We start from the raw sequence: 25,650 nt of genomic DNA, 5'->3' as shown, positions 1-25,650 counted from the left end.
TAACTTCACCATTGAAAATAGCAGACTTCTGGCTTGCACAAGTCACTGATTGTTGATAATACAGCAAATAATTTATTCCATGGCTGAAGATTGCATGCTTAGGCAATTGGGATTGTGATGAATTACTATCTCTGTTTCCAATGCTAAGCTTAAAACATTTGGCAGTTAGAAAAATGTTTCCAATACCAAACTACTGGTATTAGCAAACATTTACAGGATTAGCACTATAGTTTAGCATCTCCCAAAGGAAAAAGTTCCTTTCTGGCTTATTACAGTTTCTCCTGCATGCTTTCTTCCCTGTATAGCTCCTTTTTGTTTTCATACAGTCAGATTGTCAATGATGTACACACTCAAATACACATGCACAATCCAGCAGATCTAATTAGTGTACGCATATACCATGACTGCAAAGCACAAGCTTGATATTTGCAAGCAGGCATGGCTAGTTAGCCATCTAACTAGCCATGTAAGCAATCAAGTGACCCATTTATTTTATTTAGATTTAAGTTTACATTGCACTCACAATTGATACCTGAATGCACAAATTAGGCCCACACAATTGGGCATGTAGATTTATACGGGCCCATCTTTGACAATCAGATCCTCAAGCATTCACTATTAAATCTGCAAAACACCCAAAATTCTACTGATGTAATTTTAAAATATAGATAAAAAATTAGGTTCTGCTCCCTGTACCTCCCTTCTACAGGCAAAATCCTGTTCACCTTACTCACATGAGTAGCTACACCAATGCCAGTGAAATTATACACTTGAAAACAGCAGGTAGTATTTGGCCCCCTTACTGTTCCTTCTCTGTACATGCAGATTTTCAGGCTCTGTCCCACTTCACCCTAATCCCCACAATCCCAGTCACCAATTCCAGCGGATAGTTCTGCAGTGCTTGTGATGTGCCCAGCCTGGGTGTCACTTTGGAAACATTTAGGATCACTATCAATATCGGCCTCTGGGATGGGCAAAGACTTTTGTCAATATCAAACCTTTGGTTCCAGTATGTATCTTTCATATCTCTGCCACATGTTTCAGAGAAGAATGTGGAAACAATGTGCCCAGTTGCAGGAAATGCAAATAAAGTGACAAGCCCCATTTCCTCTGCTCCTGTCCTGCCCCAGGTCATTTAATGATGATGTTCGATTACCTGTGAAAGTCCCTTCCTCTGCACAGCATTAGAGCTCTCCAAAAAAAGCAAGGAAAATAAGATGATTGAAATATTTAAGATGCTGTAAAACCATTCTACTGTCCCAGTACTTAGACATCTGCACATAGTATTAAACACATCGACAAAACGTGTATTTTCTATGTCATACACACAGTAGCTCAACAACAATCTAGCTTTTTGGAGTTGATTTTTTATAGATTGCAAGGTTAACTGAAACACATTACGTAAAAGACTCATTAAAAGCAAATTGTATGACACCACGCTGTAGGCATGCAGTCAGATTGCTGATTCCCCAATCTTAAAAACAAACTGAATGTGTTAAAAATAGTAAACAGATTTAACAAGCTGAGGAGCTTTAGAAAGTTGCTTTTTACAGTTCAGTATTTTGCAAAGATGGACCCAAGGTGTTAGCTGAGTTAATTAGCACAGAGATTATGCAGATCCTAATTTGATAGGTTTTGTTTGCATCCTTGTTATATAATCACTTAGTGGTTGTACAGAGCTTTGACAATGTAAAGCATTAGTAGAAATGCCAAGTATTGAGATTATCAAACAGTTAAATATTTCCCTCTTTCACCCACATTATATTAATATTTATTACATTTTTCAACAATCCCCTGCTATCATTTGCCAGCTATTCAAACAATGCTATATTTTGAAGATGATTCTTCACCAAAAGAACAGTCCGATGCTCTTGCCTAGACAGTATAAAACAAGAAACAGTCCTTTGTACAGCCATTTTAAAGCCATTTTAGAGGAGCTGAGAAATAGCAGGAAACTGAGAAGAGGTACAATATAGTGTCTTGCAATGATCTCCTCTACCTCCAGCTTCCATGGTGACAAAAGTTACCATTCTCAGGAGATAAAAATAGAGCTTACAGTAAAACCAAGCCAATGAGATAAAAGGTACAACCACCTTATGCAATCATCATGCTTTTTTGAAAAACAAACAGTTGGGTCACCTTGATTGTTTTAATACTATGGGCTAATTTAAGCTGGGCACCATCAATGCGTTTGCGTGCAAATTTTAACCAAATTCAAATTAAGACACTTAAAATGTACCCAGAATGATCTTTAAAATGCAAAGAAATCCTAGTCTCACTATACACCAGTGATCATACTTAACCTACACTGTATCTTGCAATCTAATCACAAGCTCCGACAATAAAATTGTTCAATTTTTCAGCTGTGGTTTCAGCTTTATTCCCTGGTTATTTATCTGCAGTGGAAGATGCTAAAATATACTCTACGTGTCAAGAGTGCTGATGCCAAGCATAGGAAACTGAAAATGCAACTAATTGTGAACAGTACAAGGATCCAATGCATATGGTTTAAATATTTCTCTTTTCATACTGTACTAATGCAAAGATCTACATGCAAAATAAAATAAAATGATTCTACTTACAGCCAACCATCATCATGGCCACCGAAAAAATCTTCTCTCCATCTGTGGTTGGAGCTATGTTTCCAAATCCTATTGTTGTAAGGCTTGTCATGGTAAAGTAGAGAGAGGATATATACAATGAGTCTTTGCTGGGGCCTCCTTCCCACTGCCCTGAGCCGCTGGTATTGTACCGATAGGGTGCCCCTATACTCAATGCCAACTGGTAGAGCCAGCTGTCTGTCTTGATGGTATTAGTGACTTCATCTATAACTTCATAGTCCCCAATGCTGTACCATATACAGGCTAGCCAGTGGGCCACTAGTCCAAAGACACAGACCAACAGCACTAGTACTGCAGCACCATATTCCAGATAATGGTCCAATTTCCTGGCAACACGACCAAGGCGTAGAAGTCGCACCACTTTTAAGGAACTGAAAAGGCTGCTGATCCCCTAGAAAAGAATAAGTTCCATTACATCATCAGAAATACACTATCGAGTAAAACAGCATGTAACACAAAAAGAACAGGAAGACTTGTGGCACCTTACAGACTAACAATTTTATTTGAGCATAAGCTTTCAGGAGCTACAGCTCACTTCCGAAAGCTTATGCTCAAATAAATTTGTTGTAGCACCTTAGAGACTAAGTCCTCCTTTTCTTTTTACTATTTTAAAGTCAATGGGAGGTTTAGCATGGATTTCAGTGGGAACAGGTCCAAATTTAAGTATACAATCCAGAAGGAGGCTTCTCTATGTTTATCAAAGAACTGCACCCCCTGCAGGACAGTAAATAGGGACACAGAATTGCCATACTGGATCAACCAATGGACCATCTGGTCCAATGTCAGTGCCATATGCTTCAGAGGAAGATTCAAGAAAACTTGTAAACAACAGCCATGGAATAACCTGCACACAGGGGAAACTTCTACTATGCCACCCATCAGTGAGTGGCTGGCCAACATCCTGAAACAAGAGAGATTACACTGGATGTGACTACAAATAATAAGGGATGTAATGTGGATGTCCTTTTATCCATATAGATAGCTCACTAATTCTGAGGGTGGGATACTACCTAATCACTGACAGCCCATTGCTCTGTTTAGTGGGTATCATATACACCAAGCGCCACTAGTCAGAAATGTACACGAAAGAGAATTTACTTGCTGGTCAACAGACAGTATAGATATTTCCCTACAGTACTTTTTTTTTTACTCAAGAAAAGTACAAATTAATGGAAGCACAAATACTAGGAAATAGAAGCACACAGAAATGTTTTTAAAGTAATGGAAACATTTGGGAAGGAGCAGAAAGTGTGTATATCCCTCTGAACGCAAGTATGATTCACAATGGTGTTAATGGAAGTTATACATGCAGAATGAAGAAAAATAAAGCTCCCAATTTATTGTAATCCCAGGATATAACTAACTTCTGCATTAAATTAATTAGTGATTCAAAATAGAAGCCGTACAAAGGAAGAGTTCTAATATAAAATACTAAGAAGTCACAGACATTAAATTTAAAATAGAAATTAAGGCAATGAGGCAAACATTCTAAGTTTCTATGCGAAGATTTAATTGTACTTTTCTATGCATCATTATTGAATTAGTCAAAACATTAGCTAATTATATTACCAAACTGTAAAATACTAGAATTCCTGTAGTTAATTTCAGCATCAAAAAAACCTTATTCCCCTTATGCATCTGTGTCTCCTATCGCAGGCTGTATTTGAAGGGTAACCTACAACTGATGTTTCTAGATTCAATACATTAGACAATGGTCTTGTTTTTCAAATCCAGTACATTTTTCACATTCAGTCATTTTGTTTCAGACCCCCAAATCCTTAAATTGAAGATCTGTAACTGCATTGGAGTGCATACAGTGACTGACACTAAGAAAGGAAGTGGAATTTTCCAGTTTTGATTACGACAGTCTGCATTTATGTTCTCTCAATTTTACACAAGCTATCCTTACTCTGATTTCCAAATGAGCAGATGCTGGTTTGTTTATTCTGTAATACGTGGTCATTGGTAGAGCCCTGCAAATCTGCGGATACCCACTTTATATCCACAGACCATGTTTGTGGATCGGATGCGAATACAAACTTTGTATCCGCACAGGGCTCTAGTCCCATTGGGCCATGGTACATTGTGACCTGAATGTAAAAACCATTGAAGTAAGTGGAAAAGATTCCCACTGATTTCACTGGGCACTCGGCTGGACCCAGCCCAACTACAGTCTAAGAGACCCACAAAGCAAAAGCCCAGAGCACCTATTTTTAAAAAGGGGAGGATATTCTTATAATACTACATTGCACCAAGTTCATCCATGGTGTCACTCCACTGAAGTCAGCACTTTACAAATTAAAGGCCTAATCCTGAAAAGGTCCAAACACCTTCTGTGACATCAATGGGAAAAAAAGAAGAGAAAGTCCCTGCGGGATAGGGCCCTGTAATGGGGACACCATTTGCCTGGCTCCCTCATGTGGCCAAGGTGTTTCCACCGCACCCCGTCTGCCTCTTCTCTTTGGGGCCCCTTAGAAGTGCCATACAGTCTCTCAGGGGAGGGTGGATGGTAACCCTGAGAAAATGGGCCGGTAGCCCAAAGTAATTCAAGATAGTCCTCAGCATCCCAAACACAAAGTTCGTCATAGCAACCCCGTAGTTCGTACCCATCTCCAAAGTTCCTGCTAACGGTTAGCAGGAGCTTTGGAGATGGGTACGAACTACGGGAAGTTCGTCATAGCAACCCCGTAGTTCGTACCCATCTCCAAAGCTCCTGCTAACGGTTAGCAGGAGCTTTGGAGATGGGTACGAACTACGGCGTTGCTATGACGAACTTTGTGTTTGGGATGCTGAGGACTATCTTGAATTACTTTGGGCTACCGACCCACACCGAGCCTTTATTGGGCCCAGCAGAAGCCTAGCCTGTCAGCTCTGCCTCCCTTCAGTGCACGCAATGTTGTGAGAGAGAAAGCAGCATGTATACTCCTCTCCTTCTGATGGCTCCTCCTGATTGGTAGGGAGGGGAGCCCTGCCCAGCATGCAGTATAGGGCTCCTGATCCCAGGGCCTTAACTAACAGTCTGCCCATCCCGCTGCTAACTGCCTGGAATCACCTCCTCTCTTCCTCTTTCAGCCAGTTTCCTAGCATGTGCTTACACCAGTATCCCTGGGATGGGGGTCTTCTGCCCACACCCACATCCTGCTTAGGTTTAAAGGACCAGTATACCCCATTACAGGCCCCAATACCTCTGTCAAGTAGGTATGTATTATTCCCCTTTTACATATGGAGAGACTGAACCAGAGATTCAGTCCAAGGAGTCACTGTCAGGCTTGGATTAAAACTCAGGAGTTTATTATTATTATTATTTATCATCTGTATTACTTTAGGTCCCAGGACCCCCAGTCATTAACCTGAATCCCATTGTGCAAGGTGCTGTACAAACAGAAGGACAGTCTCTCCCCCAAAGAGCTTACAGTTTGGCTCATCCTCCTATGCTCACACTCAATGTTTTCTCTTTCTAAGTTATAAAGATAGGTTAGCAGCACCAGTACAATTATCCTCAAAAATAACATTTAACTCCAAGTCTCAGAGAAAGTCTGTGTTGGAAATTACACCCTTTCCCAAACTTACATAACGATTACCTTTTATTTTGCATCACTGACCCAGGATCTATTTATCATACCATGAAACAAAGGGGAACACTCAATTTTAACTGCTGTTGATATATGCCTTACCTGAAATAGTACTACTGTGAAACTTGTTCAAACGGCCTGCTAGTCTCCAAGCCAATTTAGTTGGATCAATTGTTTTAAGACCAGTAAAAAGAGATTTACAGTCTGCTTAAACTAAGAAGGTGAACAGTTTAAAAAATCTTTTCCACAAAGTACTGTACCAAGGCCCCAGTTCAGCGAAGCACTTAAGCATGCACTTGACTTCAAGCATATGAGTTTTCCTATTGAAATCAGTGGGACTACTCAGGTGTTTAAGTACAGTGCTGGGCCTGAATGGGTACCTTTGATACTTCCTCTGACACAAAATATCTCCTGAGGATAATGGTGTAACTGATAGATTGTTCACACAGGGCTTTGCCAAAGATTCAATAGAGGTGGAATTAATTAGGGTAACTGGATTTTAGTGTCAAATTAATGCCATAAAGAACGTAGGTTAACACAGGTTGTTTTCTTAATCCAACAGCTTGCAATTTCTCTTTGTGTTCATTCTCCTTTCAAGCGGCAGGCTGTATTTATATTATATTATGATAACGTATGGATCACGTAAAAAAAACCAAAAACCTATGTTGGGAATCCAACACTATTTTAAAGGGGGGTTACTAGTTTGGCCCCAACAGCCTCAAGAACTGTGGGAGCGGAAAGGGGATTTAGAGCAACCTGAGTGGTGCAGCTGTGGATCTAGTCCAATTTTCTCATAATATCCTTCAGATGTTGTAAAATACATTTTTGACACTGCAGAGCCAGCCTCCGAGGAGGATAATTTGTCATTACATTAACATATCTGGGCAGAAAGTCAATTGAGCCAAATGCTTGCAATATCTCATAGACTACATGTTCTCTGCTTGAGGACATCAGATTATATTATGAGCATGAACACAATCTGAAACCACATCTCATGAAATGAAAGGGTTGTGGACAGGGTATTAAATCATGGCACAATGAAACCAGGCCATTTTCTCATCTCACAGCTTGTCTGGTCTTCAGAATTTTCCTAATTGAAAAACTGTTTACGCAGAAAAGTCATTTCATTTGTACAGATTTGGAAGTATTAAATCCAAAAATAATATTCAAAATCCATTCATGATTTTCTTGTTTTAAAAAGTTCAGGGAATGATCCAAAGTCCATTGAAGTCAATGGAAAGATTCCCCTTGACATCAGTAGCCACTGAATCAGAAAACAAAAGAAAATAAAAATAATCAAATGGTACTTATTGTGACAAAGCCAGACATTTACAGGGGGAAAAAAGCAAACTACGCTAAAGTTTAATAGCTCCTGTACTGCATATGCTGTTCGCTGATGGAGATTTGCGTTTACTCCAGTTCTTCTAAACTCACATTTTTAAAAAGATACGGTGGCTAGAAATGAGAAAATCCTGCCACTATTCTCACTTGAGATTATTGTGATGTTCTCACTCTCCTGATGTTCAGAATGTGGCCAACTGTTGCTCCATCCACAATCTCATTTATTTAGTTAATACTGAATCCCCAACTTCCTTGGCTCTTCTCTGTGGTTTTAAGTCCTTGTGTGGTATGCAGACTTGGTTGCTTGACAAACTACTTTGGACAATGGAAAGAGATCACATGTGCTTGCCGATTCCTTTAGATCTATCAGCAATTTTGTTACTGTTGACCACAAGGAATCAGGGACAGTCTTGAAGACCTATGCAGGGATAGGTATAGCTGAGTGGTACAGTTCATTTCTTCTGGAAAGAACACAGCCAATAACACTGGGCATTTGCTCTTCTGATCCATGAGCTCTTGTAATGAGTACAAGTTTCTGAACTAGCATCCTTCCTATTAAATAGGCACATAGTGGGGCTGGCTGTGGTGTCTTCTGAGTATTCAGATGGTAGCAGTTTTCCTTCTGTACTTAGCAAGGAGAGCATTTTCAATGAAGAGTCCTTCATTTACTCACCATTAAACAAAGCCACATTTGTTGACTTGGGAATATTGCTAAGTCTATTTCCTCAAACTTTCTTCAATGGACATGTTGAACAAGGAGATTAGTTTAGAGGGTTGAGTGACTGAGTATTTATCTTGTTGAATTATAGGCTGGACTGGTATTCATGTTGCCCGACACTATTATTAAGGTTGCCTGACACCTCCTATTATAAGACCCTAATTTCAGTCTCTTTTAACTTTGCCAAACTTTAACCAATTAGGCTGAAATTTTCCATTTGGGGTATCTGCCTCAGGCTGAATTTTTTTTTTTAAACAAAACTTGTAGCCAACACAATTCTCTCTTTTCTGAGAATGAAGTTAGAGGAAAATATATTGTTTTGCCCATGTTAAAAAAATTCTGGCAACCTTTTCTTTTAAAAGCTCTAGTGCCCTTATGCTTTGGAAAAGGGCTTGATGTTTGGCTGCGGGGGAGGGCTTCTGTGTCAGAGATGTGCTTTTTCTTTTCCCAGTGAAAATCCACCCAAATTTGGTGAAGTTCTAAGACATTGAGAAATCATAGCTTGCATATGCTCAGTAGAGTCCTCTTAGATTTGAGCAGCTAGATTCCCCAGAGATTCAACGGACACTGGGGATGCTCCAGCCAGGAGCTGAATATGACTTTCCTCTGCAGCTGTAGCTCTGGGCTGCTACAGGATGTGGTGAGTCAGGATGCCTGAAATGGAGGCTCCCTGTGCTCTCAGTTCAGGTGCTTTCCTGGATGGGTCCAGGCAGCATAGAAGAGCAAGGAATCTACCTGATTTGAACACGGAAAAATCAAAGGCCAGACCTGCAGAGGAGGTAGGGGGACCTGATTGGGACAAGGAACCTAAGGGGTGGGGAATAGGACTGGAGGCTGGCACAGGCGGGGTGAAGAGGGTGGCCTGAGAGTTGGGGTGGGGAAGGAGACTGGGTGCCAGGGAGGGAAATGGGAAGGTGGGGGACTGGAAGCCAGTAGGTGGGAGGAAGCTGAGACTGGATGAAGAAAGGGAGGTGACTCAGCCTGGATGGGCAAAGAGTCTGGGACTCAGAGTGTGGGGGAACTCTGATACTGGATGAGGATCCTGGGGAATGAGATTGGGACCGAGAGCCAGTGGGGACAGGGAACATGGGTGGAGATGGTGGGAGAAGTGGAGCTGAGATAGGGGAGATTGACAAATCAGATGAGGAGTTGTGTGGGGGACTGGAACTGGCTGATGAAGGAAATGGAGAACAAGGACCTGGGGGTGGAAGTTGGAATGGCTGGGCAAGGAGACTGAGACCAGGATGAGAAGCCTGAGAAACAGAGACTGCGATCGGCTAGGGGAGAGGATTGGGACTCATGCCTCATTCACTGTACACACAGATCCTGCAACAAATGAAGCCAAGTGCCCTACAAATAAGTCTCTTTCACTACCCAATCCTGATTCATCCCCAGAACAGGTCCATCCTGTGCCTAAATGAGGTAGAGGTCCTGTGGAAAAAATAATATGTAATCAGGTAATTAAAAACTATCATAATTCATATGCACAAGGAGCTAATTTGAAGCACAGGGAACCTTAATTCTGGCATTTCCTAACTTTTGAGTACTTGATTTTGCAAACTTATTAATGTTCCCCTAACATAGTTCTTTGTGTTTATATATATAACGTGCGCACACACACAGAGACAGAGAGAGAGAGAGAGAGAGAGAGCCAGCCATACACAGGAAATAAGCACCTAGGATAGGGCTTTCAGAAGCATTCAATGTTAGCCAAACTCTGCTCCCATTCATTTTACTAGGAGCAGATTTTGGCCAAAACTGAGGACTGTTAAAAATCCCATTCTTAGAGTCTTAGGGATAGCAGTATTTTTATAAATTGATATAAAAAACATAATACCCTGCAATTATATTTTTTATACGCAGCCATGAAATATCACTAAAAATCCCTTTTAAGCTACTATGTAAATTTGTTTGATTTTAAAATGTCATCAGCACAGTTCTGCTATCATTTATACAAGTTTGAGTTTGACTTAAGTCAATGGGATCTGAATGGGGCACATTTTATTCTGAAAAGAAAATATTCTACAGAATAACATCTCTGTAAAAGACTTGTAACTGAATCAATTAGTTACCTAACAATGATAACCTAAATTATCTTTCCTAAGGTTTGGAAATCTCTTTCAAGCATAGCATTGTAACATGTAGGCAGAGCCTTCCTTTAGCTAACAACACTAACAGCATGTTGGACCCTCGTGTGCACTGAATTGGTAAATTGCTCTGTAACTTTTTAATATTACAGGATGATTTTTTCCTTCAGATACATTTCAATTTTAAAATTTGATTTAGTTTGACCTTTTTATTTATTAAGCTCTGGGCACGTAAACAAAAAAAAATAATTAAGAACCATGTCTGACACTTGAAATCCTCCCAAACCCACAAATCTGGGACCATCTCCAAGCTAGCGTGCCCTCATTGGTGCTGCACTTACCAGTTTGTGTCCTCTTAGGACTTATGGGGGCATATCCCATGATTCTTTGTGCTGCAATAAGTTGAACCACTCAGTGATTCTTTCCCAGTGAATTGTGGGAGAACTTGTCTGCCCTTCTGGGCACCCAGGAGAATTGTGGGAAGGCACTGGAGGATTATCAGCACTCACATGGTTTAGCCTGTGTCCTCACTGCAAAGTGGGTGGGTACCAGCCTAAGTGAAAGCTACACCTGGTCTCTCACCTATTGCCTCAGACAGGCCAGCTAGGCTGAAAGCACCACTAGCCTCAGGACAGAGGTTTTGTGTGTGTGAACATAACTGGGTTTAGGAGAAACACCTGAATATGAGCCTCGGTTAAGTCTGCAGTGAAGACATAACCACAGAGACTCATGGTTAGGGCTCCATGTCTGTCACGGAGGTTGTGGAAGTCATGGATTCTGCAGCGGCCAGTATGGCTGACCCCAGGGCCACCCAAGTAGCAGGACCTGGTGGCCTTGGGGACAGTCACACCAGCCACTGTTGGAGAGGCTCTGCAGCCAGCCGCACCAGCCACTGTCCCGGGGACCACCCAAGCAGTGGCCAACCCAGTTGGCCCTGTGAACTGCCAGCAGCAGTCCCAGGGCAGCCGGAGGAGCAGCTGGCTCCCTGGGGCTTTCCCCTCACACACACAGCAGCGGCCGAGCAGCAGCAGGACCCCCTGAGGCTTCTCCCCTCCCCGCAGCTGGTGCCGCAGGCCCCCCGTTCCTCCTCCCCACCACCCCCAATTCAATCAGGGGTATTTGTATGGTATAAGTCATAGACAGGTCATGGGCTGTGATTTTTTGCTTCTTACCCATGACCTGTCCATGACCTTTAATAAAAATACCTGTGATTAAATTGTAGCCTTACTCATGGTTTTAGCTGTGGAATTCCCTGGTTCAATCCACGATATTGGTAAAAATGGGATCTGTCAGAAAAGCATAAATAAAACATACTCCCTGAACATTCTGCACTAGCTAAAGTTTCCATCAAATTGAAATCAAAGCTGGGGGGCAAGACAGAGATGAACATCTTGATCAAGATCAAAGTTTGGTTTCCCCCCTCACCCTCATGATTTAGTCCTCAGGCCAGCTAAGCTTGCCTGGATCTGAAACATGAACATATGTAAATATAAGCTTAAGAATACTGTCCTCTCTAGCTCCCACCAAGCTGTAGATCTTTTGGGGATAATTAACAGATCTCTGCTCTGGGACTGGGAGCCTGCTTCACAGCTCCTTGGAAGGATCAAAAACAACAATGCAGCAGAGATTCCAGACTTGACCTACCTCAGTTTGATTCAGAAGTTGTCTAGACCTACTGCACTGATCTGTAACGTTAGATTTCGTTACTAAGCAATTAGTAAGTAATAAGCAAGAAATAAGCACATCTCCAGAAGGTACATAGCCGTGCAGTGAAAAACAAGCACTGCTTCGTGACATATAAGCTGTCTGAAATTTTAGAAGTAAATCACTCTCAGATTTTTTCTTCAAGTTGAGCTACTTAAATAGAGCTTAGCCTTAAAATCCATAGTTAACTTCTTAATGCTTCTTTTCTGAAGTTCATGTTCAAATAAATCTTCCAACACATCACATATGCTCACAGGCCTTTTTTAGGTAATCAATTAATGTACCAAAGCCTCATGGATACTGATCTAAGTGCTAGTGCAAGAAAAATAAAAAGCAACTTTTTAAGGACTAGATTTAGGGCTGGATTCATAGAATATCAGGGTTGGAAGGGCCCTCAGCAGGTCATCTAGTCCAACCCCCTGCTCAAAGCAGGACCAATCCCCAATTTTTGCCCCAGATCCCTAAATGGCCCCCTTAAGGATTGAACTCACAACCCTGGGTTTAGCAGGCCAATGCTCAAACCACTGAGCTATCCCTCCCCCCCATCCTACATGTCGCCATGTGGCCATACGGGCATAAGCTCTGCACAGCTACTGAGAACTTTGATCCAGATAAACAGAATCCCATTTACACCACTGAAGTCAAAGGGAGTTTTGCCACTGACTTCGATCAGTGTAGGACTGAGCCTTTACTCCCCTCGCAGAGCAGGCTGGCAGGGAGCGGATGAGGAGGGGCAGGGACTGGGTGAAGCCTTGGCTCCAACCTTCCCACTAATAGCCAGAAAGTGGAATGATGTAATTTGCTGATGATAGGCCAGCAGCAACTACCACATCCTCACCCCCAGATCAAGGAAAGAGCAGTGAAGGAATACTCAGAGGGGTTTCGTAGGGTATGTCTACACTACAAACCTAAGTCGACCTATATTAGGTTGACTTACAGCCACCGCAGTAATTACTGCGGTAGTGCAGGTCCACAGGACACTCCTTGGGTCGGTGGTGCCTGTCCTCACCAGGAGCACTTCCATCGACTGAAGAGGGGCAGTGTGGGGAGCTGAGAGTCTGATCTCTTAGCTCCATGGGCAGCTCCCTGCCAAGAGCCAGGCTGCCCCCCGACCTGGGGCTTCTTGCCTCTCCGTGTCCTGCCGGGAGCTAGGCTGAGGGAAGCCAAACAAGGCTTCTCACCACTGGGGTCCAGCTGACCCAGCTTCACAGCTCTCTCTCCCTCCCTCCCCATGGGAGCTGGGCAGTCTTGTCAATTTCACGGCTCACTGTGAAATTAACAAAGCTGCCCAGCAGCAGGGGGCCACTCAGGCTTCTCATCTGCCTAGCTGGGCGCAAGGTCCAAAGCTACCCCAGATTCTCACTCCAGCTCCTAGCTGGGCACAGGTACAGCCACTCAGCTCTCCAGGGCAGGGGGGGGGCTTTCTTGTCAATTTCACAGCTCCTGCCCTTAGCATGCCTTTAACAAAAGTAAGGACTACTTAAAGAACTACAAAGTTCTCAGTAGCCATGTTTGTCTTTCTTCCACAGGACAGAGGCGACTTTGTGTGTACAAAATGCAAACTGGTTTCCATATTGGAAGAGAAGGTTGAAGGTCTGGAGCAACAGGTATCGACCCTGCATTGCATAAGAGAAACTGAAGATTTCCTGGACAGAAGTCAGGATATGCTTCTACGGGCACAAGGTTCTGAAGATTCAGAGCAGGCTGCATAGCGGGGACAGGAGGACGGTGAAGAAATTTGGCAACATGTGACCTCCAGAAGAAGAAGGGGAACGTCCATGTATCAGCAACGCAGATACAGGTAAGTAACCGTTTTCATGTTCTCTCCACAGGTACCATTGAGGGGAGTGGCCCAGATGATATGTCTGGGGGAAGGGAGCAGAAGGAGACTCCACCAGTTGAAAGGCATGAGATGCACTGTCCTAAGGTTGAGGGTTCCACGACCACCACTCCCAAGAGAAGGAGGCAGGTGGTGGTGGTCGGGGACTCTCTCCTCAGGGGGACTGAGTCATCTATCTGCCACCCTGACCGGGAAAACAGAGAATTCTGCTGCTTGCCAGGGGCTAAGATTTGAGATGTGACGGAGAGACTGCCAAGACTCATCAAGCCCTCGGACCGCTACCCCTTCCTGCTTTTCCACATGGGCACCAATGACACTGCCAAGAATGACCTTGAGCAGATCACTGCAGACTACGTGGCTCTGGGAAGGAGGATAAAGGAGTATGAGGCACAAGTGGTGTTCTCGTCCATCCTCCCTGTGGAAGGAAAAGGCCGGGGTAGGGATCGTCGAATCGCGGAAGTCAATGAATGGCTACGCAGGTGGTGTCGGAGAGAAGGCTTTGGATTCTTTGACCATGGGATGGTGTTCCAAGAAGGAGGAATGCTAGGCAGAGACAGGCTCCACTTAACAAAGAGAGGGAAAAGCATCTTCGCGAGCAGGCTGGCTAACCTAGTGAGGAGGGCTTTAAACTAGGTTCACCGGGGGAAGGAGACCAAAGCCCTGAGGTAGGTGGGGAAGCGGGATACCGGGAGGAAGCACGAGCAGGAGCGTGTGAGAGGGGCGGGCTCCTGCCTCAGACTGAGAATGAGGGGCGATCAGCGGGTTATCTCAAGTGCCTATATACAAATGCACAAAGCCTGGGAAACAAGCAGGGAGAATTGGAGGTCCTGGCAAAGTCAAGGAATTATGACGTGATTGGAATAACAGAGACTTGGTGGGATAACTCGCATGACTGGAGTACTGTCATGGATGGGTATAAACTGTTCAGGAAGGACAGGGAGGCCAGAAAAGGTGGGGGAGTTGCACTGTATGTAAGGGAGCAGTATGACTGCTCAGAGCTCAAGTATGGAACTGCAGAAAAACCTGAGAGTCTCTGGATTAAGTTCAGAAGCGTGAGCAACAAGGGTGACGTCGTGGTGGGAGTCTGCTGTAGACCACTAGACCAGGGGGATGAGGTGGACGAGGCTTTCTTCCAGCAAGTCGCAGAAGCTACTAGATCGCAGGCCCTGGTTCTCATGGGCGACTTCAATAATCCTGATATCTGCTGGGAGAGCAATACAGCAGTGCACAGACAATCCAGGAAGTTTTTGGGAAGCATAGGAGACAATTTCCTGGTGAAAGTGCTGGAGGAACCAACTAGGGGCAGAGCTCTTCTTGACCTGCTGCTCACAAACCGGGAAGAATTAGTAGGGGAAGCAAAAGAGGATGGGAACCTGGGAGGCAGTGACCATGAGATGGTCAAGTTCAGGATCCTGGCACAAGGAAGAAAGGAAAGCAGCAGAATACGGACCCTGGACTTCAGAAAAGCAGACTTTGACTCCCTCGGGGAACTGATGGGCAGGATCCCCTGGGAGAATAACATGAGGGGGAAAGGAGTCCAGGAGAGCTGGCTGTATTGTAAAGAATCCTCATTGGGGTTACAGGGACAAACCATCCCGATGTGTAGAAAGAATAGTAAATATGGCAGGCGACCAGCTTGGCTTAACAGTGAAATCCTTGCTGATCTTAAACACAAAAAAGAGGCTTACAAAAGTGGAAGATTGGACAAATGACCAGGGAGAAGTATAAAAATATTGCTCGGGGATGCAGGAGTGAAATCAGGAAGGCTAAATCACACCTGGAGTTGCAGCTAGCGAGAGATGTTAAGAGTAACAAGAAGGGTTTCTTCAGGTATGTTGGCAACAAGAAGAAAGCCAAGGAAAGTGTGGGCCCCTTACTGAATGAGAGAGGCAACCTAGTGACAGAGGATGTGGAAAAAGCTAATGTACTCAATGCTTTTTTTGCCTCTGTCTTCACGAACAAGGTCAGCTCCCAGACTACTGCACTGGGCAGCACAGCATGGAGAGGAGGTGGCCAGCCCTCTGTGAAAAAACGAAGTGGTTTGGGACTATTTAGAAAAGCTGGACGTGCACAAGTACATGGGGCCGGATGCGTTGCATCCGAGAGTGCTAAAGGAGTTGGCGGATGTGATCACAGAGCCATTGGCCATTATCTTTGAAAACTCATGGCGATCCGGGGAAGTCCCGGACGACTGGAAAAAGGCTAATGTAGTGCCCATCTTTAAAAAAGGGAAGAAGGAGGATCCTGGGAACTACAGGCCAGTCAGCCTCACCTCAGTCCCCAGAAAAATCATGGAGCAGGTCCTCAAGGAATCAATTCTGAAGCACTTAGAGGAGAGGAAAGTGACCAGGAACAGTCAGCATGGATTCACCAAGGGAAAGTCATGCCTAAGTAATCTAATTGCCTTCTATGACGAGATAACTAGCTCTGTGGATGAGGGGAAAGCGGTGGACGTGTTGTTCCTTGACTTTAGCAAAGCTTTTGACACGGTCTCCCACAGTATTCTAGCCAGCAAGTTAAAGAAGTATGGGCTGGATGGATGCACTACAAGGTGGGTAGAAAGTTGGCTAGATTGTCGGGCTCAACGGGTAGTGATCAATGGCTCCATATCTAGTTGGCAGCCGGTATCTAGCGGAGTGCCCCAAGGGTTGGTCCTGGGGCCGGCTTTGTTCAATATCTTCATTAATGATCTGGAGGATGGTGTGGATTGCACCCTCAGCAAGTTTGCGGATGACACTAAACTGGGAGGAGTGGTAGATACACTGGAGGGTAGGGATAGGATACAGAGGGACCTAGACAAATTGGAGGATTGGGCCAAAAGAAATCTGATGAGGTTCAACAAGGACAAGTGCAGAGTCCTGCACTTAGGACGGAAGAATCCCATGCACCACTATAGACTAGGGACCAAATGGCTAGGCAGCAGTTCTGCAGAAAAGGACCTCGGGGTTACAGTGGACAAGAAGCTGGATATGAGTCAACAGTGTGCTCTTGTTGCCAAGAAGGTCAATGGCATTTTGGGATGTATAAGTAGGGGCACTGCCAGCAGATTGAGGGACCTGTTCAACATTGGTGAGGTCTCATCTGGAGTACTGTGTCCAGTTTTGGGCCCCACACTACAAGAAGGATGTGGAAAAATTGGAGAGAGTCCAGAGAAGGGCAACAAAAATGATTAGGGGTCTGAAACACATGACTTATGAGGAGAGGCTGAGGGAACTGGGATTGTTTAGTCTACAGAAGAGAAGAATGAGGGGGGATTTGATAGCTGCTTTCAACTACCTGAAAGGTGGATCTAAAGAGGATGGATCTAGACTATTCTCAGTGATAGCAGATGACAGGACAAGGAGTAATGGTCTCAAGTTGCAGTGGGGGAGATTTAGGTTGGATATTAGGAAAAACTTTTTCACTAGGAGGGTGGTGAAACACTGGAATGCGTTACCTAGGGAGGTGGTAGAATCTCCTTCCTTAGAAGTTTTTAAGGTCAGGCTTGACAAAGCCCTGGCTGGGATGATTTAATTGGGGATTGGTCCTGCTCTGGGCAGGGGGTTGGACTAGATGACCTCCAGAGGTCCCTTTCAACTCTGATATTCTATGATTCTAAGGACCATGTCAAATTACAATGACATCTACCTTTGAAAACAAGGGATATTTTTCTATTTAGCCATTTAATTTTTTTTCCTATGCCATCTTTGGACTCCATTTTGCGTATGAGAACTTTATGCTCCAAATATTGTAAAGTGTACCATTCCCTCCACTTCCTTTTCAATGAAGTAATTTGAATATTACAGATTTGTGCCACTGCAGACAGTGTTATTTAGGTCTGCATCTGAAAAGGTTCCTTCAGTTGCCTTGATTTCTTCCTAAACCCTCTCCTCCTTATGCCAGACAGACAAGCAGGCAGGACTCAATGCTTCCCTTGAAAGTATTCCACATGGAATTAGCCCAATTAGACTCTGTGTTAGTTAGTGTATGTTTCACTAACGGTATGAACTGAAATGACTTCTGTCCCACATCTGTTTCCCAGTAATGTATACAGTACATTAAAAAAAGAAAAAGCCAGATGAAAAGCGTAATTAAAATTCAATATCCTATACTTTAAATCATTGGCTATAAAACTTGAATAGAATCCGACACTACAGACAAATACATTGGAACAAATTCATTCCCGGTGTAATTCAGAAAACTTCAATGGACTTGCATTAGGAATGAGTTTGATCCATTATCACTGTATGGTATGCTTTAAGCAAGACTAAATTTATTCTTGACCATGCTAAGCAAGCCATTGTATTTATTACATTGTATACTTTTCTGCATAGCAGAACAGAGGGAATGTAGTATTCTTCATATATAATAACTTTCAGACTGCATGGAAATGAGAAATTGCCAAGGCTCAGTCTGATCACTTCTGTCATTGTGTTACTCGAGTTTTCAGCATGGTTTAACACTTAGCTTCACTAGTGATTCAATTCTGGGTGGGTTTCAGAGTAGCAGCCGTGTTAGTCTGTATCCGCAAAAAGAAAAGGAGTACTTGTGGCACCTTAGAGACGAACAAATTTATTTGAGCATAAGCTTTCATGAGCTGCAGCTCACTTCATCGGATGCATTCAGTGGAAAATTCTGGGTGGGGTTTCTGTCAGCCACTTGGAGAAAAACGGAAGTAGCTATCATCAGACTGTATCATTTAGTACCACTGCTACTTTCTTATTAAGTACGTCAATTCGTCTTGCTAGCACATTGAAATTAGATCTCATAAACCCTTCATTTAAGTACTTTCGGAAAGGTAACACTTTTGGTAAGTTATTGTAAATGGTATTACTGATGAACTAATTGAATCAACTTTCAATTTATAACAATTGCTATTTTGGCTAGTAAAATTAATGCATGGAAGTTTCTGCTACCACTATAGAAGATCAAAATTTGTAATAAAAATGATATTACACTGTTAACCTCTCTCTGTCTCAGTGTGATATGTACAGATTCGTGTATTTCATCTAGTCTGGCTGCCATAGAATTTCATCATGACTAAAAAGAAAAGGAGTACTTGTGGCACCTTAGAGACTAACCAATTTATTTGAGCATAAACTTTCGTGAGCTACAGCTCACTTCATCGGATGCATTCAGTGGAAAATACAGTGGGGACATTTATATACATAGAGAACATGAAACAATGGGTGTTACCATACATACTGTAACGAGAGTAATCACTTAAGGTGAGCTATTACCAGCAGGAGAGCAGGGGGGAATTATCACTACAAAAGGTTTTTTCCTCCCCACTCTCCTGCTGGTAATAGCTCACCTTAAGTGATTACTCTCGTTACAGTGTGTATGGTAACACCCATTGTTTTATGTTCTCTGTGTATATAAATCTCCCCACTGTATTTTCCACTGAATGCATCCGATGAAGTGAGCTGTAGCTCACGAAAGCTTATGCTCAAATAAATTGGTTAGTCTCTAAGGTGCCACAAGTCCTCCTTTTCTTTTTGCGAATACAGACAAACACTGCTGCTACTCTGAAACCTATCATGACTAAAGCATATCTTCTAGAAAAGCATCCAGTTTTCATGTGAAGAATTTAAAAGATGGAGAATCCACCACGTTCCTTGATAGTTTGTTCCAATGACCAATCACCCTGCCTGTTAAAAATGTGTGCTTTACAGTAGAACCTCCGAGTTATGAACATCTCGGGAATGGAGGTTGTTTGTAACTCTGAAATGTTTGTAACTCTGAACAAAACGTTACGGTGGTTCCTTCAAATGTTTACAACTGAACATTGACTTAATACAGCTTTGAAACTTTACTATGCAGAAAAAATGCTGCTTTCCCTTTATTTTTTTGGTAGTTTATGTTTAACACAGTACTGTACTGTATTTGCCTTTTTTTTTTTTTTTTGGTCTCTGCTGCTGCCTGATTAAGTACTTCCAGTTCCAAATGAGGTGTGTGGTTGACTGGTCAGTTCGTAACTCTGAGGTTCGACTGTATTTCCAATTTGAACATGTCTGGCTTTAACTTCCAGCTGCGGGTTCTTGAACTTTAACGTTAGGTGCAGAGGAATGTGCCTAAAATGAACCATTTGAAAACCCAGGCTGCTACCCAGTTCTACAACCCCACAAATCCACCTCCATATCAAGACTTCCTACCTCACTCTTTACAGTACCGGACGTATTATTCTAGGGCCATTTTTCTTGCAGACATGGGCTAAAACTTCCACTTTTTGCTTCATTACTAACCAGAAACCTCATTAATTTAAACCAAAATTCACAGCAATATTAAGAGCACTAATCATTTAGTAAAACTATGAAATTTGTGTGTGAAGGATCCAGCCCTATTTAAACTGATGGGAAAACAATTTGAAGGAGTGTCTTCCACTTTCCAAAGAACTAATTTTTGGATGATTCTATTCTACTTGAGTTATTATACTGCACTCATCACCCTAGTATCTAAGCACCAGTACCCAAGACTCCTCAGTCCTATGCCATTGAGAAGTGGCCTTGAGAGGACTGACGCCACCATTGGCCAGAGGCTGGCCCTTTGGGATCACGACACCCACCTTGGAGACAAAATCCCCACACATCGAACGCTGAAAAAAATCAGATCTGAGGTCAGGAGGGGACACTGCTCAGTCACAGATTGTCAGTGGTTGCATGGTCACCCACAATTAACCTGGCTGCACCAAATCAGTACTCACACTGTGGAGCACTTAGACGCCTGGAATAAAGCCCTACAGTGCGGTCACGGCCATTCAGTGCTATAGACCTCCACGGCGTAAGCATGGTATTGTTGCTGCTGTTGTTGCAGACCTGACATATTTATAAAGACCACTGAAGTCAACAGGAGTTTTGCATGAGTAAAAACTTCGGATTCAAGACTTTGTTTAAAAAAAAAACTGGTCCCAAATCTTCAAACTTTTAGACCCCTTCATTTTTATTTTAGAGGTTAACTAGGTGGCCTGATTTTCAGAGCTGTGAACCCAGATTTTCAGAGCTGGGTTAAGATGCTTATACTTCCAAGTCTGAACATTTTAGCCTTTTCTTTTTAAACCGGCTTAAGCTAATAGTGCATCTAATATTTTCCAACTAACTATGACACCTGGCATTTTTCTGATTTCCAACCCTGTGTTATCCTACCCATTTACCTAGCTATAGCAGGTGATCTGCAAAAGAATTATTCAATTCCTCTCCAAGTATTTCTCTTCAACATGTTTTACCATGTTTTCCTACCTCCCTAATACCACTTAAACACATAATGTTCCATCTATCATGTCAATGTAGATTGCTTTCACTGTGTGGTTCTCTCTCTCTCTCATTATCCTACCTTTCTCCCTTCCAGTCACATCATCCAAATCCTCTTAAGCTCTTCATAAGATGCCTCTATAACTCTTACTGCGTAAAGCTACACCTCTTCATCTGCATCAAATCGTCCTAATCCTCTCCTCCTACATCTTAGTGTCATAATCCTTTTCCTCCACATTTTACTGCTGTGACTATTTCCACTGAGCAATAAAATGCAGTCATATACACTTACGGCTGAATTCTCAAAAAGTTCTCAGCGCTGGCCTAACTCTGTTCCCACTGAAATCAGTCATAAAACACCCAGTCTAGCCAACATTCCCTGCTTTTGAACATGCTAGCCCAGCATTCTCTTTCCATACATTCCCTCATTTCAGGTTTCTTGGCATATCCTTCCTATTTCTTTCCTAACTACAGTAACTGAATTATGAAATAGTTAATTATTCACACTGTGGCCTGTAAAAGAAATACTGAGATCCGTATGCTAATATTGCAATAAATTAATTACTGTATAAGAACCTACAGGAACCCTCTGACCATTCATATATGTTAATTACCATTAATTACCCATGGTAGCAATATGCAGTTGAGCATGGAACTGGGAGGGAACTCATTCAATGACCAGAAATTCATCCTGCTGCTACAGGAGCCTGGAACGGTTGAGGACAGAAGGCAGTAGGCTACCCCCTCCAAACAAACACAATCCCAAAGGACATCGCCATTTCAGACTGTGCAGAAGAACATTCATATATATATATGAATGATCAGGGGTTTCCTGTAGGTATATATACACACACACATATACACAAAGATAGATAGCTAGATAGATATCATTAGTTTATGGCATAGAATTGAGAGTGTGTATCTTAAAGTGGACTGTGGGTAGCTAGTAGTCTACATTTTGTTCTCTCTGGGCAAAATTCAGATGTGTGTGCACTGTGCATGCAGGGCTACTGGTCTCAGAGATCCATATTTTAAAGCTCCTGCCCTTCCCTTCAACACTCACGGAGGGTGCACCGTAGGGCACTAGAGAGGAAAAGCTACAACATGGGCTACCACTCTATCACCTGCCTTCATCCCCACCAGAAATGGCCAGGGCATCTGATGAGCCCTGTGGGGAAAAATGGGGGTTGGACTTATGATCTGCGGGGTCCAACGTAAGAGCATAGCCCAAAATTTCCAGAAGGCAAAGAGAGCCAAGTATTTCCTCCCTCCTTGCTGTGGGATTGGAGAGGAATGTTGGGCCAGGATGCAAGTTGAAGAGCCTGTATAGGACTCTGTAAAGCCTCTTGGGATTAACCCTGCCTTTGGGCCATCCTTCATTGCCAAGCCATGTGCCCAAAATGGAGCAGAAAACTTTTCATAAGTGCTAGGTCAATAGGTGCTGATTCCACAGCAATGACTTCTGATGGATATGCCTTGAGCATTGCTTCAAGATGCAGCTTGTAGCCAAGTTCCTTACCCATTCCCTTCTTTTTTCTTCAGTGCCACAGTGAACAATTTGAAGTCAAGGCATTTTCCAGAAGAAACATCTGTCTTTCTGTTACCTAGCTCCAGGAGGAAATTGAGCCACCTTCTCATCAGACCTATAGTACGTGAAAATATTTCTCACAGCACTTCCAACCTGAGTATCTCAATTTCCTTATCACATCAATATCATTTGGGAGAACTGCTGGTACCAAGCCCAAAAGTTCTCTCTCAGGAAAGCCGTCAGTTCAAAAAAGTCAAAGCCAAATGAAGATAAAGCACAAACGACAACCTTTTAGAAAACAAAAAACCTGCAAAAAAGATGTACATTTAAACTGTAATAAATGAAAACACCTGCCATCTCTATCAGAAAAGACTCTGCTGGCACGCAGAGAAAAAGGAAAATTGAGTAGGGGAGAAGAGCTCAGTGCCTTATTATACAGGTGACTTCAAAGGCCCCTACAGCCTGTTTCTCAGGCACTAGTACTAGATTCCTAATAGCCATCCTTCTTTGAAATGTTCCAGATCTACCTGATGAAATTTGATGAAAGAGAAATACAAGAAATTGCTCGCTCACTTAACAGGAGTGGAAACTGTCAAATATCTACTTTGTTGGCAGCTTGGTGATAATTGCTCTAGGCCTAGAGTAGCTCACAATCCCCTTTTTGTTAGTGTTTGTTGTTGGTGAGGTTTTTTTTAATATTATACACACACACACAGAGCCAGTAATTTCTTGTATAATCAATGCCCTTTTACAAATATCCGAAGTGAGTTGCTTTCCATGACGCATTAGAGAAAGACGTTAGCAATCTGCAAAACTGCATATATAGTTTATATGCCGTGATGCATGTCCTGCTCGTTTTCCACATTCAAACACACAAACCTGAACACCCATTATATTTTTGTAAAATCAGGTTCTTGCTAACATGGAACTAGTATTTCTTCTTATGTTAATAAGATATGGTACATTAACAACCTTGTTAGGATCAGCTTCTTACATTGATTGTCTGTATAACTTGATTCCAGAGAGATAGCCCTCATATAAGCTTGCATTTAAACTGCAAGGATTATTACTTCTGTTACATTTTCTATAAATAAAATGGAACAATGTCAAAAGATTATACTGAGTAGAGAGGTAGGGGTGGCATTTAAAAAGAGCTTTGCAAAATCTGTACCAAAAAACCTGCGTTAAGAAATAGGGGTGTGGATTTTTTTAAAGTGAGGCTATATAATTGCAGTGATGAGATTTCTTTAAGGATTAAAAAAAATCACTTGTACTGTTCAAACAAATAACAGTTCAAATAATAAAAAATGAACACAGACTTTTTCATCTGTTTAACGTCCGAAGGATACGAGGCCCCAAAGGGAAATTAAAATGAGTTCTGATACCATTATGGCTGCATTTTAATAATGAATTTTGTCTACAGTGTTTCATGTATGCATTATTAGTTGTATTTATTGCTTGTTTCTCCATTATCTTAGCCTACAAGCTTGATTTTTTTTTAAAAATGTTATTAGGGCTAAAAGTTAAGAAGCTTTAATTCAGTGGCCTTTTAAGCTTTTCACTTTTTTCTCAAGTAGTCTATAAAAATTCAAGATATGGGTCTAATTAAGCCTTTTAAAATGCAGACAATACAGACAGTAGTGGAGTTCATCTCTCAAACAGAAGTTGAAAAAGACGTTGCAAGGAGGAAAGGAAAAACAGCAGGGTATAAATAGCAATTCTAGCCAGGATTTTCAAAACCATTCAGAGGTGGACTGGTCTCTGCTCTCACTGAAGTCACTGGGAGCTTGCCATTGACTTCAGTGGAAGAAGAGTTAGATCAACAGTGAACAATTTTTAAAATCCTGCTCCATAACTTTATAAATCACGCACACCATGGATATTCTTTTGTATTGCTTAGCAAGACACTTTCCCTTCCCATACAGGACAACGCTGCTTAGTGAAAAGCCCAACAGCCAAATTTTATCCTCCAATGTTTGCACAGAGTTTCAATTCACTATAGTGAGTATAAATGGGGCCCTAATTGAATTCAAAATTAGAAATAACCCAATTTCATACAGATTGAGATTGCTTACCTCGTCCACATTCTCAAAGGCATTGATGATGTCATAAGGTAAACAGGACAGGAGGTCTATCACAAACCAAGTTTTCAGGTAGTTCATCCTTATGAGTTTGGGATCAGATATAACCTCTCCCCCAGGGCCAACAAAGGTTGTATGAAAGTTTAAAACAATGTCAACCAGAAAAATAACATCCACCACACTGTCCAACACCAGCCAAGCTATGTTGTTCTGTTTTGTTTTGAAGGAGACATTGTAGGGGACCATAATTGCTGTATAGAAGGTTAGAATTAAGATGACCCAGTCCCAGGTGGTCTTAAAAGCACAATAGTGTAAAATAATGTGTGGTGGAGTCTTTGGAGCTTCTTGTTTATACTGAGGAAGAATATCAGACCCAAGCTGGAGAACCTATAAAAGGAAAGAAACACAGATGTTATGGCATTCAGTTAACATTCGTTATAATGGGTGCCTTCTGAATTTGTGTAATACACAGAATTAAGGAGAGAATGTTTTCGTTATACCCTGAAGGTTCCAAGGCTACCTGTAGTTTCTAAATTATTTAATTAGTTAATCTCATGAGCTCATCAGTGCATAAATCATGTAGGAATGGGTGGAGGTAGCTATCACTCAACGAATGGGAAAAGTGTAAAGCGTAAGGGTAATCTTACAAAAACAAAGATAATTTGCAGATGGACAGAGCGAAAACAAGGCCAACAACTACTGCTCAAAAGTTCAAAGTAAAAGTACTCTGCCAACTAACTGGCATGAGGCCCATCTGAATACAGCTGTGCCAGCTCAGGTCCTGCAGCTAAAAATATGAGATCCCCTTCATACCTACAGGTCCTGGAAAGCTTAGCTTTCATATCTGAACTCTATCTGAATCTAAAAAGTAGCCAAAACATTATCCTGCTCAACGACCTACTGGACTGTAGCCTCATTGGCTGACTTCCTTT

General features: G+C 42.4%; 1 protein-coding gene across 1 annotated transcript in view; it reads right to left on the bottom strand.

The window, feature by feature from the left end:
• The window catches only part of KCNH5 (potassium voltage-gated channel subfamily H member 5), a 246,928-nt gene that overhangs the window by 168,910 nt on the left and 52,368 nt on the right, over positions 1 to 25,650 (bottom strand). Inside the window, exons 6-7 of the mRNA XM_048854484.2 lie at positions 24,713 to 25,105; positions 2,583 to 3,012 (exon numbers count right to left, since the gene is read on the bottom strand). Coding sequence (XP_048710441.1) covers positions 2,583 to 3,012; positions 24,713 to 25,105 — 823 coding nt within the window. The remainder of the gene's footprint in view (positions 1 to 2,582; positions 3,013 to 24,712; positions 25,106 to 25,650) is intronic.

The sequence above is a fragment of the Caretta caretta genome, chromosome 6, assembly GCF_965140235.1.
Source record: "Caretta caretta isolate rCarCar2 chromosome 6, rCarCar1.hap1, whole genome shotgun sequence".
Lineage (NCBI taxonomy): Eukaryota > Metazoa > Chordata > Testudines > Cheloniidae > Caretta > Caretta caretta.
Note: the sequence above shows the minus strand (reverse complement) of the source record. Positions and strands in the feature narration are given on the sequence as shown.